Source organism: Salvelinus namaycush, chromosome 1 (assembly GCF_016432855.1).
Source record: "Salvelinus namaycush isolate Seneca chromosome 1, SaNama_1.0, whole genome shotgun sequence".
NCBI classification, from domain to species: Eukaryota; Metazoa; Chordata; class Actinopteri; order Salmoniformes; family Salmonidae; genus Salvelinus; species Salvelinus namaycush.
This window is the reverse complement of record NC_052307.1, coordinates 60,101,138-60,114,459: the sequence shown is the minus strand read 5'-3', so window position 1 is coordinate 60,114,459 and position 13,322 is coordinate 60,101,138. Positions and strand designations below refer to the sequence as shown.

Sequence of the window (13,322 nt, the reverse complement as noted above, 5' to 3'; positions counted from 1 at the left end):
CAACACATCTCCTGGTCTCCTACTACACCAGGTCAGTCAGGGACCACCACCCCTAACACAACACATCTCCTGGTCTCCTACTACACCAGGTCAGTCAGGGACCACCACCCCAAACACAACACATCTCCTGGTCTCCTACTACACCAGGTCAGTCAGGGACCACCACCCCTAACACAACACATCTCCTGGTCTCCTACTACACCAGGTCAGTCAGGGACCACCACCCCTAACACAACACATATCCTGGTCTCCTACTACACCAGGTCAGTCAGGGACCACCACCCCTAACACAATACATCTCCTGGTCTCCTACTACACCAGGTCAGTCAGGGACCACCACCCCTAACACAATACATCTCCTGGTCTCCTACTACACCAGGTCAGTCAGGGACCACCACCCCTAACACAATACATCTCCTGGTCTCCTACTACACCAGGTCAGTCAGGGACCACCACCCCTAAGACAACACATCTCCTGGTCTCCTACTACACCAGGTCAGTCAGGGACCACCACCCCTAACACAATACATCTCCTGGTCTCCTACTACACCAGGTCAGTCAGGGACCACCACCCCAAACACAATACATCTCCTGATCTCCTACTATACCAGGTCAGTCAGGGACCACCACCCCTAACACAATACATCTCCAGGTCTCCTACTACACCAGGTCAGTCAGGGACCACCACCCCTAACACAATACATCTCCTGGTCTCCTACTACACCAGGTCAGTCAGGGACCACCACCCCTAACACAACACATCTCCTGGTCTCCTACTACACCAGGTCATTCAGGGACCACCACCCCTAACACAACACATCTCCTGGTCTCCTACTACACCAGGTCAGTCAGGGACCACCACCCCTAACACAATACATCTCCTGGTCTCCTACTACACCAGGTCAGTCAGGGACCACCCCTAACACAACACATCTCCTGGTCTCCTACTACACCAGGTCAGTCAGGGACCACCACCCCTAACACAACACATCTCCTGGTCTCCTACTACACCAGGTCAGTCAGGGACCACCCCTAACACAACACATCTCCTGGTCTCCTACTACACCAGGTCAGTCAGGGACCACCACCCCTAACACAATACATCTCCTGGTCTCCTACTACACCAGGTCAGTCAGGGACCACCACCCCAAACACAACACATCTCCAGGTCTCCTACTACACCAGGTCAGTCAGGGACCACCACCCCAAACACAATACATCTCCTGGTCTCCTACTACACCAGGTCAGTCAGGGACCACCACCCCTAACACAACACATCTCCTGGTCTCCTACTACACCAGGTCAGTCAGGGACCACCACCCCTAACACAACACATCTCCTGGTCTCCTACTACACCAGGTCAGTCAGGGACCACCACCCCAAACACAATACATCTCCTGGTCTCCTACTACACCAGGTCAGTCAGGGACCACCACCCCTAACACAACACATCTCCTGGTCTCCTACTACACCAGGTCAGTCAGGGACCACCACCCCTAACACAACACATCTCCTACTACACCAGGTCAGTCAGGGACCACCACCCCTAACACGATACATCTCCTGGTCTCCTACTACACCAGGTCAGTCAGGGACCACCACCCCAAACACAATACATCTCCTGGTCTCCTACTACACCAGGTCAGTCAGGGACCACCACCCCTAACACAACACATCTCCTGGTCTCCTACTACACCAGGTCAGTCAGGGACCACCACCCCTAACACAACACATCTCCTGGTCTCCTACTACACCAGGTCAGTCAGGGACCATCCCAAACACAACACATCTTCTGGTCTCCTACTACACCAGGTCAGTCAGGGACCACCACCCCAAACACAACACATCTCCTGGTCTCCTACTACACCAGGTCAGTCAGGGACCACCATCCCTAACACAATACATCTCCTGGTCTCCTACTACACCAGGTCAGTCAGGGACCACCACCCCTAACACAACACATCTCCTGGTCTCCTACTACACCAGGTCAGTCAGGGACCACCACCCCTAACACAATACATCTCCTGGTCTCCTACTACACCAGGTCAGTCAGGGACCACCACCCCTAACACAATACATCTCCTGGTCTCCTACTACACCAGGTCAGTCAGGGACCACCACCCCTAACACAATACATCTCCTGGTCTCCTACTACACCAGGTCAGTCAGGGACCACCACCCCTAACACAATACATCTCCTGGTCTCCTACTACACCAGGTCAGTCAGGGACCACCACCCCTAACACAATACATCTCCTGGTCTCCTACTACACCAGGTCAGTCAGGGACCACCACCCCAAACACAACACATCTCCAGGTCTCCTACTACACCAGGTCAGTCAGGGACCACCACCCCTAACACAACACATCTCCTGGTCTCCTACTACACCAGGTCAGTCAGGGACCACCACCCCTAACACAACACATCTCCTGGTCTCCTACTACACCAGGTCAGTCAGGGACCACCACCCCTAACACAACACATCTCCTGGTCTCCTACTACACCAGGTCAGTCAGGGACCACCACCCCTAACACAACACATCTCCTGGTCTCCTACTACACCAGGTCAGTCAGGGACCACCACCCCTAACACAACACATCTCCTGGTCTCCTACTACACCAGGTCAGTCAGGGACCACCAACCCTAACACAATACATCTCCTGGTCTCCTACTACACTAGGTCAGTCAGGGACCACCACCCCTAACACAACACATCTCCTGGTCTCCTACTACACCAGGTCAGTCAGGGACCACCACCCCTAACACAACACATCTCCAGGTCTCCTACTACACCAGGTCAGTCAGGGACCACCACCCCTAACACAACACATCTCCAGGTCTCCTACTACACCAGGTCAGTCAGGGACCACCACCCCTAACACAACACATCTCCTGGTCTCCTACTACACCAGGTCAGTCAGGAACCACCACCCCTAACACAACACATCTCCAGGTCTCCTACTACACCAGGTCAGTCAGGGACCACCACCCCAAACACAATACATCTCCAGGTCTCCTACTACACCAGGTCAGTCAGGGACCACCACCCCAAACACAATACATCTCCTGGTCTCCTACTACACCAGGTCAGTCAGGGACCACCACCCCTAACACAACACATCTCCTGGTCTCCTACTACACCAGGTCAGTCAGGGACCACCACCCCTAACACAACACATCTCCTGGTCTCCTACTACACCAGGTCAGTCAGGGACCACCACCCCTAACACAACACATCTCCAGGTCTCCTACTACACCAGGTCAGTCAGGGACCACCACCCCAAACACAATACATCTCCAGGTCTCCTACTACACCAGGTCAGTCAGGGACCACCACCCCAAACACAATACATCTCCTGGTCTCCTACTACACCAGGTCAGTCAGGGACCACCACCCCTAACACAACACATCTCCTGGTCTCCTACTACACCAGGTCAGTCAGGGACCACCACCCCAAACACAACACATCTCCTGGTCTCCTACTACACCAGGTCAGTCAGGGACCACCACCCCTAACACAACACATCTCCTGGTCTCCTACTACACCAGGTCATTCAGGGACCACCACCCCTAACACAACACATCTCCTGGTCCTGGGTCAAACACAGGACAGTAGAAGAGATATCCAGCCTCTCTTGGAGGAAAATGGAAATTCCATTTAAAGAATCAGATTAAAGAAGTGCTTTTCATTGAAATTTTATATTTATTCCACAATGACTAAATCTATATTCAGGTGATGAATGGAAGGAAAGATGTGCAAGTTTTCCCATTTGTGACTCTTCATTCATTCATTCATTTTTTCTCTTCCAAACTGTGTTTTGCAGCTCTGCTCAGGAGATCCTCTTGGGGGCGCTAAAACCCTACACCCGTTATGAGCTGGCTGTGCAGTCCATTGGAGGAGACGTGGTTGGTCCCTTCAGCGGCACCGTGGAGGAGTCCACTCTCACTGACGGTAAGTCTCTACTGTTCTCATCAGTGTAGTGTAGAAATCTGTGCATCAGTGTAACGTATAGGTGGATGCTTGTATTCAATATGCTCTGTCGCTTGCTTTCTCTTTCTCTGTGAGGGTGTTTTTGTTTCTGACAGAGGTGTGTAGTTCGTTGGTGTATGTGTTTGTGTGTTTAATTTTTTACTATCCTTGTGGGCACCAGAAGTCCTCACAAGTATAGTAAAATGTAGGGAAATTCGGAACAGTGGGGAGATTTTGACGGCCCCCACAAGGAAAAATGCTATTTTAGGCTTAGGGGTTGGGTTAGGGTTACAATTAGGGTTAGAATTAAGGTTAGGGTTAGGAGTTAAGGTTAGGTTAGTTTTAGGGTTAGGGGTGTGGGTTTATGATTAGGGTTATGGTTAGGTAAAGGGTTAAGGTTAGGGTTAGATTTAGGGTAAGGGAAAATAGGATTTTGGATGGGAATCAATTATTTGGTCCCCACAAGTATAGCAATACGAGAGAGAGAGAGAGAGAGAGAGAGAGAGAGAGAGAGAGAGAGAGAGAGAGAGAGAGAGAGAGAGAGAGCAGGTTAACAGAGAAGGGATTAATCTTTAGCAGCGTAGGGAGATAATTGGCTGTAATTAAATGTCCAGATGGAAGTGGCCCTTGTGTTGGCCAAGAGCTGTCTGGGACAGGGCCCGTCAATCAGTTCAGCCAAGTGGTGTCAGGGAGGGGCCAGGAACGAGGGCTGATCTAGGATCAAGTCCTCTCTGTCCATATAATCTTATTCATTACGATCTGAAAGGTCAAACTGATCCTAGATCAGCATTGAGACGCTTTGTGAATACTGACCAGGAGGGGCCATCCAGCAGAGGATTTATTACCAGAGCAACGAAGTAGGGGTCTTTGGTTTGACACAGCAGGGGTAGCTGCCTGCCGTACCCCATACTACCACCCTCTGTCACCTGAGACCCAGTCCCTGCCCTCAGCCCTCCCTCTATGACCAGGTGGCAAGGGCACCTTGTCCCAGAAGGGTGTCACACCTGTCCCAGCCAGCCACACAAAGCCTGTGTGGCCAGCCCACTGTGGTGCTTTATTTCTGGGGTGGGATTACTGACTTCACCCCCTGTGTCCCCAGTACCCTCCACCCCCCCAGCGGAGCTGCAGCTCAGTGCCTTGGACTCCTCCTCTGTGTTGGTGAACTGGCGTACGCCTGTGGAGCCCAATGGCATCATCATCAGCTACAGGATCCTATACACCATCAACCTCAGCCAGCCTGAGCATCTGTGGAACAACCTCTCCCAAGATGGTGGGTGGGTGGCTGAAGGTGCGGCTGTTGCGGGGAGCTGTGTGGGTTCTATAAGTGGATGCAAATGTGACAGTTAATGACTCACACACACTTACCCCCTCTCTCTCTCTCTCTCTCTCTCTCTCTCTCTCTCTCTCTCTCTCTCTCTCTCCCCCCCCCTCTCAGGGACCATCATGAGTGCTGAGGTAACAGGGCTGTCTAGTGGTACACAATACTTCTTTAAGATGAGGGCGTCCACTGAGGTGGGGGTGGGGCCTTACTCCCCAGTGAAGGATGTGCGCACTCCTCCCAGGAAATATGGTGAGTGGGTCTACTGTCTACACATACTGTGATGGTGTGCGTCATCACTTACATAAGTATCTCCCAACACTTTCAATCACACACACACACAAACACAGAGTCCTTTAAAGTGGTTAATCCATCCCTGCCAGTGGGGGAGAGAAGCCTGCAGGAGGCTGTTACTTTGGGGAGCCTGTGGCATATCTCTCCTCACTCTCTGGCTTTCTGAGGTGAATATTAAAGGGGTGGCCTCAGCAGCCGCTGCACCCGGAGAGCTCTATGAATCAACTTCACATCTGACTTTGAGAAGTAGAAGAGCTGTGGATGACACCTTGTCTATAACCACGGTGAAGGGAGCTGTGACAGAGCGGCTCATTCTATAGGGGGCTTGGCAGGGGAAAAGAAAGATAGATATGTGCACATTGTTGAATGCTACTGCAGTTTCGTCGGGCTTCTCAAGGAGACCTCCATCAATCCTCATCTATTTGTAGCCCAATTACACTTTGTCCGTCAGAGAATAATGAACACAACAGCTAAACTCGAGCATCTAGAAGCAAGCCTGGAGAGAGCTCCATTCTACAGCAAAAGGTAATCTCATTGGAGCTAGGGGAGTCCATCCTCCTCTGGTTGGCACAGGGCATTAGCTGAAACCACTGAGACGGAGTAAGATGAGTAGCAGGTTTATTCTGGTCCTGCGGAGTTGCCCCATATTCGGCTCCATCAGACAGTCTTGCCAGTTGTAAATGCAATGTGATTGAGGGCGAGGTGGATGGTGGGCGGGCGAGAGCGGGGCGAGAGCGGAGCGAGCACCATCTGTCCTCTCTCCACTCTGCTGCCAGACAGACAGCCATTGCCCAAGCTGAATTAATATCTCCCTCCCTGGAAGTGTGAATTGGTTCCTTCATGGCCCGCTGAAATTGATTGAGGGGTGACAGAATGGGTTCTGCAGAATTTTTGGAATCCGGCTGTCATCATACCTCATATACAGTATATTATCATTCATCCTCCCACCCAACTTCTGTTCTCTAACTGTGTCTTGTGCTGACAGGTTCAGACACTCATCCAGTATCTTGTCTGTTTTCTCTCCCCGTTTCCTGCATGCCTTCCTGGGCTGTTTCCTGTTCTCTATAGAGCTGGACATCCATGCAGTGACAGGCATCATAGTTGGTGTGTGTCTGGGGCTGCTCAGCATTCTCCTTTGTATGTGTGTCAGCTTCCGCAACGGCAAGGCCAGGTAAGAAGAGGCCACTTGAAAGCAAATGACTCTGTCTGTTTTAGTATGTCTACTTTAGTATGTACGTCTAGGATTTGAGGATCATTAAGCTTTCACTGGCATTGTAAGATTTAAGGGAACGTGTGTGTGTGCGTGTGTGTGTGTGTGTGCGTGTGTGTGTATGTGAGTGTGAAGCTGCAGCAGCAGAGAGACAGACAGGCAGATGTTGTTGAGTGTGTCCTGAAAGACAGAGCACCACGGATGGCTGCTCTTGGACTATTATGAAGCTGTGCGGTTAATGAGCAGGAAAGAATATGAAACAAAAGTCATGTTTCCCTGCATTGGGTTTGGCAGGGAGAGCAGTAAACTGATTTAAATAGAAGTGGAGTATTTGGAGATGTTTTGTATAGTTACAGTATTAGGGTGACTTTTGTGTGAGACCCAGGGGGGGTCCATGTCTTCATGCTGCACATTTGACATTTCAGATTTGAATAATTTTGAATAATTTTGCATTAATACGGAACGACTATTATTACTGTCTGTTTTGGTATTTAGCTCAACTGTTTGAATTCCAGTGTGTACTATAGTGAATCCAGCTAGCCATCACAATTTGAGATGGAGTGACAATATGTTGTTCATCCTACTGTTATAGTTGTAACGACTGTCTATGACAATGCATTCCTCATATTTGTTTTTAAAGGGATACTTCAGGATGTTGGCAATGAGTCCTTCCTTTGTCTACTTCCCCAGAGGCAGATGAACTCATGGATACCATTTCCATGTCTCTTTGTCCAGTATGAAGGAAGTTAGAGGTAGTTTCGTGTTAGCGCCATGACTGGAAGTCTATGGGTATCTGCCTGCGTGCTAGTATATACCCATAGACTTCCAGGCATTGCGCTAATGCTAGTTAGCAATGGCTCGCGAAACTACCTCCAACTTCCTTCTTACTGGACACATAGACATATAAATGATATGCAAGAGTTCATCTGACTCTGGGGAAATAGATAAAGGGCCTCAATGCCAGAATCCCGAAGTATTCCTATAAAACACAATTGTTAATGATAATCCTTGTTTTTATACTGTGCTCTGAGTTTAAACCGTGTGCAGTGACATAACCCTGGTCCATAACCCGTGTCCCTCCTCTGTGCTGTGTAACCAGAGAGGTGTCTGGAGGGCTGGACTCCACAGCTCTACCTCCACAGTACCGCCGGGGGGGTAGGTCTGTGCCCACCATGGTGCCAGAATGCAGTGATTGCCATGAGCTAGAGACCCTGATGCCCCTGGGCAGCCTGGACCATGACCATGACCTCGCCCAACCCCTCACAGAGCCCACTGAGGAGCACAGCCTCATGGGTAATGTAGGAGTAGGGGACGATGCCCTAGGAGCTGAGCTCAAGGTGAGTAGTCAGGACACTAGATACCACACTAGACACATCTACAAATATAGTACTTTTCAAGGTTACTTGTTGAGTCGTGTTTTTCTTCTGACCTTGTCATTCTCCAGGCTGCTTGGAATGGGTCAGTTAGTTGTAACTGGGCCAACCGGATCACCAAATACAGGGATACCATCACAGAGGACTCTCCAACGCTCAACAATGGAACTTTGGACATGGCCAACACAGAGAATGGCAAGGTATGTGAGCAGAGTGTGTGTGTCAATGCATGCACATGTTTGTGTGTGTGTTTGTGTGTGTGTGTGTGTGTGTGTGTGTGTGTGTGTGTGTGTGTGTGTGTGTGTGTGTGTACAGGGAAAAAACGTAGATGGGGTAGAAAGGGGTTTGTATGTGAGCGTGGTGTGTGTCTGTGTGCGTGCGAGCGTAGTTTGTGTGTGAGCGTGGTGTGTGTGTGTGCGTGCGAGCGTAGTTTGTGTGTGAGCGTGGTGTGTGTGTGTGTGTGCGAGCGTAGTTTGTGTGTGAGCGGGGTGTGTGAGCGTGGTGTGTGCGTGCGAGCGTAGTTTGTGTGTAAGTGTGGTGTGTGTGTGTGTGTGCTTGCGTGTAGAAGAGCAGTAAGAGAGATGGTGTAGAGGTAGAGTGGTTTGTGTGAGAGCTGAACAGGAAGTAATGAAACAATGAACGAGGTGTCAGGATGACGTATAGCTAATTAGAACGTGACACTCTGGCTGAAAGCTGAATGAGCTGAAAGCTGAACGCTTGATCATGCGTCTGATAAATTAATTACTCTACCACTGTTAAGGCGCTCTCATACCCTTCAAAAGTGTAGGAGGGGAGAGCTATAATTAATCTATAATGAATCCCTCATTTATTTTGCAGTCACACCACATACCACCGCTTCTCTATTTTACTGGTGACATTTCGGTCGTATTCTCAATGATTTCATTTAGAGAATGGTATGCAGTTCAGAAAGCTGGATAGCATAACATGAAATAATGACTGTTATAATTGTATTATGGCTACCTTTCAGTTATGATTGATACCACTGGTGTAAGGTCATTTACAGTTGTATGTTAATACAGAACAACAGGAGTACAAACACACTGCCTTGTAGGACTCCACTGTTACATGGGCTGACTGTATGAAATGAAAGTATGAAATGTCTGCTAACTGTGTGTGTGTGTGTGTGTGTGTGTGTGTGTGTGTGTGTGTGTGTGTGTGTGTGTGTGTGTGTGTGTGTGTGTGTGTGTGTGTGTGTGTGTGTGTGTGTGTGTGTTTCAGGGCGACCCTGAGGACCGACTGGGCTCCTCCCTGTGCAGCAGTAACCAGGTGGAGGCAGAGGTCATAGTTCACTCTGAGCTGAACGACCTGGAGAAGGAGCAGCAGGAGGCGCGGAGTGACAAGGATGAGGACTCTCAGGCCACCAGGGGGCCGTCATTGTCCGAGGCAGCTTACTCCCCAGTCAGACAGCCTGCCCAGGCGGCACAACATCCAGGGGAGCCAGTCAGACAGCCTGCCCAGGCACCACAACATCCAGGGGAGCCAGTCAGACAGCCTGCCCAGGCACCACAGCATCCAGGGGAGCCAGTCAGACAGCCTGCCCAGGCACCACAACATCCATCACCAGGGGAGGAGTCCCTAGAGACACAACCCCTGCCCAAGGTCCCACCCGGCCCTGTCCTGGAGCCAGTGTTCAATCACAATGGGCAGCCAGAGGGCATGGTTGGGGGCATGGTGGGCGTGGCAGCCCAGCTGACTGTAGATGTGGGGCGGCATACGGGAACAGGGCTCACCAACGGCTTCCACTCCACCAAGCCCCTGCGGACAGGGCAGGAGACCCTGGGGAACGGGGACTCCAGACACTGCCCCCCTCTCCCGTCCCCCTCTCCTTTCGTCAGCACCGGTCTTGTCCACTCTAACTCTGCAGCGCACAGCTACCTGTGCCCTTAGCAAGAGAAGAAACAAACCCCCACACCAAGACCAGTTGGACTTCTTTCTTTTTCTCATCCATGATGAATCCAATTTTTTTTTAAAGCACCTCAGTATCTGATTTTCTTCTTCCTGGCTCAGTTTTATAGGTACTTTGAATCCATTGTTTTATATGTGTATATATACAGTATATATTTTTTTGTGCTAGTAAGTATGGGTATTCATCTTGTTGCATAGCAGCAGTATGTTAGTCTGGCCTTACTCTGTGCTTTGCTACAGGCTCCTGTTACAGATGACGGAAGCATAATGTAGAAAGGAGGATATTCCCTTTTTTCATAAGCCTTGACCTGTTGGTCTCTGAGATTGAGCGTGGGCGTGTGGTACTTCAAGACCTACCTTTGGTCAACTGATGATGTTAGAGAGGCTCTTGATTCAGCACCATGGAGGAAGATAGAGCAGAACCGTGACCATGTGGCCCTTTCACTCTCACTCTGGCTCCTTTCCAATGACTGAGCTGTTCCTATTGGCTGTTCCACTGTATGGATGCTCCTGCCCCAGCACCAGGAAAGAAGCCTTATATTTAGACACAGAGTGCGGACCTCTTGTCTCTCTCTCTCCAACCTCCTGCTGTCTCAGGAACCACACACATTCCCTGACTGGGGGTCTCCCTGACTTGGGGGTCTCAGGTGCCTAATACTTTTAGGTGCATTTTTAACCTCTGTATATTTATATAGATGATTATATTCAATAAGAATAGGACAAATATGTTGAAAATGAAGAAAAAGGAAAATAAATGAGGCAATTGAAGAAAATTTGAAGGAACCGCATACAGTACATGTAGTTGATATAGGTTGCATTATTCTGGGGGGGGGGACTAGATGAGATGTGTAGGTGTATGATAAAATAACACATCTTAAGCAGTGGTCTCCTGGTTTTGCTCCCAGTCAACAGCACTACCTCATTTCTTTACAGGATGGTTTGTTGGTGATTTTAATTGTGTCATGCAGATAGGTGCAACTTTTAGAATCTGCTTTTTAACTGTTTGATTCATAGCCTTCAATACTTTCAGGAATAACTTCTTGTCCTCTTCTTTCTATATACATCAATTTGTATTACCTACAGGAAATGACACGTATGGTACATAACGGACTGTCTCAGATCTCTGTTTATTGCCCTTTTCCTCATTATCGGTTGTCCCATTCGATCTGGGTTTCCAGCTGTCGTCACCCCACTCAATGTTACATCTACTTTGGACGGGAGAAGAAAAACATTTTTAATTTACCAGTTACCTCAAATCACTTTTCACCTTAGGTAAATCATGCAGCAGTTTAGTTACCAGGCCTGCTATATGGTAGTCTGTTACTAGACCTACTACAGAGGAACAAGCCTCCGTCGGGAGGCCTCACCCGTTGTGATGCTATCTGACTCATCCTCTCTCAGCTGTGTCTGAGCTCCTCCCTCTGCAGGTGGGGGGGATGGTAATATCATAGAGAAATAAACCTAGAAACCACTTCTATTTTCAGCCATATTTACATTCTTTCTTTGTACTTTTGACTCTCGCCTGCCTGAGGTCTTTCACAATACCATATGTAAAGTCTACACCCCTTTGAACTTTTTTCACATTTTGCTGCGTTACATAGTGGAATTAAAATGGATTTAATTGTCATTTTTATATACTCTGTAATTTTAAAGTGGAAGAAAAATTATATAATTTTTAAAAGATTAATGAAAAATAAACACTAATATAGGTTAGGTAAGTATTCACCCTCCTGAGTCAATACGTGTTAGAAACACCTTTGGCAGTGATTACCGCTGTGAGTCTTCCTGGGTAAGTCTCATAAGAGCTTTGCACATCTTCAAGCTTTGCAAAATCTTCAAGCTCTGTCAAGGTGTTGGGGATAATGGCTAGACAGCAATTTTCAAGTCTTGCCAAAAGAAAAAACGCCGATTTAAGTCAAAGCTGTAACTTGCCCACTCAGGAACATTCACTGTCTTCTTGGTAAGCAACTCCAGTTTAGATTTGGCTTTGTGTTATAGGTTATTGTCCTGCTGAAAGGTGAATTCCTCTCCAGGTGTCTGGTGTAAAGCAGAGTGAAGCAGGTTTTCCCCTAGGATTTTGTGTGCTTAGCTCCATCCGTTTTCTTTTCATCCTGAAAAACTCCCCAGTCTTTCCCAATGTCAAGCATACCCATACCATGATGTAGCCACCCCATACTTGAAAATAAGAAGGCAGTTACTCAGTGATGCGTTCTGTTGGAATTGCACCAAACATAAGGCTTTGCTTTTAGGCCAAAAAGTTTATTCATTTGCTGTGTTTTTTTGCAATATTACTTCAGGGCATTGTTGTATACATATGCATGTTTTGGAATATTTGTATTCTGTGTATTTGTATTCTTCTTTTCACTCTGTCAGTTAGGTCATTATTGTGGAGTCACTGCAATCTTGTTGATCCAGCCTCCGTTTTCTCCCATCACAGCCATTGAACTCTATAGCTGTTTTAAAATCACCTTATGGCCTCATGGTGACATCCCTGAGCAGTTTCCTTCCTGTCCTGCAGCTCAGTTCAGAATGACGACTGCATCTTTGATGTCTCTGGGTGATTTAATACATCATTCACAGCATAATTATGGACCATGCTTAAAGATATATTCAATGTCTGATTTGTTGTGGTTACCCATCTACCAATCACTGACCTTCTTTATGAGGCTTTCCAAAAGCATACCTGGTCTTGTAGTTGAATCTGTGCTTGAAATTCAATACTTGACTGAGGTACCTTACATATGGTGTATGTATGGCAGACAGAGGAAGGGGTAGTCATTCGAAAGTCAGTTCAACCCCTATTATTTCACGCAGAGTGAGTCCATGTAACTTATGTGATTTGTTAAGCCAAATGTTACGTCTGAACTACTTTAGGCTTGCCTAAACAAATGTGTGAATACTTATGCAACAACTATATTTTAGTTATTTAATTTGAATTAATTTGTAAACATGTGTAGAATTTTCTTTTCACTTTCACATTATGGAGTATTTTGTGTAGATCAATGACAAAACATACAATTAAATCTACTTCAATCCCACTTTGTAACGCGACAAAATGTGAAAAAAAAGTTTGAAGCGGCGTAGACTTTATATTGCCACTGTAAATAATCCTTCTGACAAACACAGATCCTCTATTTTGTATTACCCTCGTGTTTTCATTTCTTCCATTATAGCATTTTTAAACAAGCATCTTTATTATTTTATTGAACATAATGCATGCTTACATTT

General features: G+C 47.9%; 1 protein-coding gene across 6 annotated transcripts in view; it reads left to right on the top strand.

Annotated features, from left to right (window-relative positions):
• The window catches only part of igdcc4 (immunoglobulin superfamily, DCC subclass, member 4), a 50,187-nt gene extending 38,604 nt beyond the window's left edge, over positions 1-11,583 (top strand). For 2 of the 6 annotated variants that reach the window (XM_038991752.1, XM_038991785.1), the window contains exons 14-20: positions 3,828-3,955; positions 5,073-5,261; positions 5,409-5,543; positions 6,654-6,756; positions 7,895-8,132; positions 8,240-8,368; positions 9,408-11,583. In XM_038991752.1, the coding sequence (XP_038847680.1) occupies positions 3,828-3,955; positions 5,073-5,261; positions 5,409-5,543; positions 6,654-6,756; positions 7,895-8,132; positions 8,240-8,368; positions 9,408-10,076 (1,591 nt within the window). In that variant the 3' untranslated portion in view covers positions 10,077-11,583. The remainder of the gene's footprint in view (positions 1-3,827; positions 3,956-5,072; positions 5,262-5,408; positions 5,544-6,653; positions 6,757-7,894; positions 8,133-8,239; positions 8,369-9,407) is intronic. The other 4 variants (XM_038991761.1, XM_038991793.1, XM_038991778.1 and 1 more) reach the window with 3 other exon arrangements.
• Positions 11,584-13,322: the final 1,739 nt, after the last annotated feature.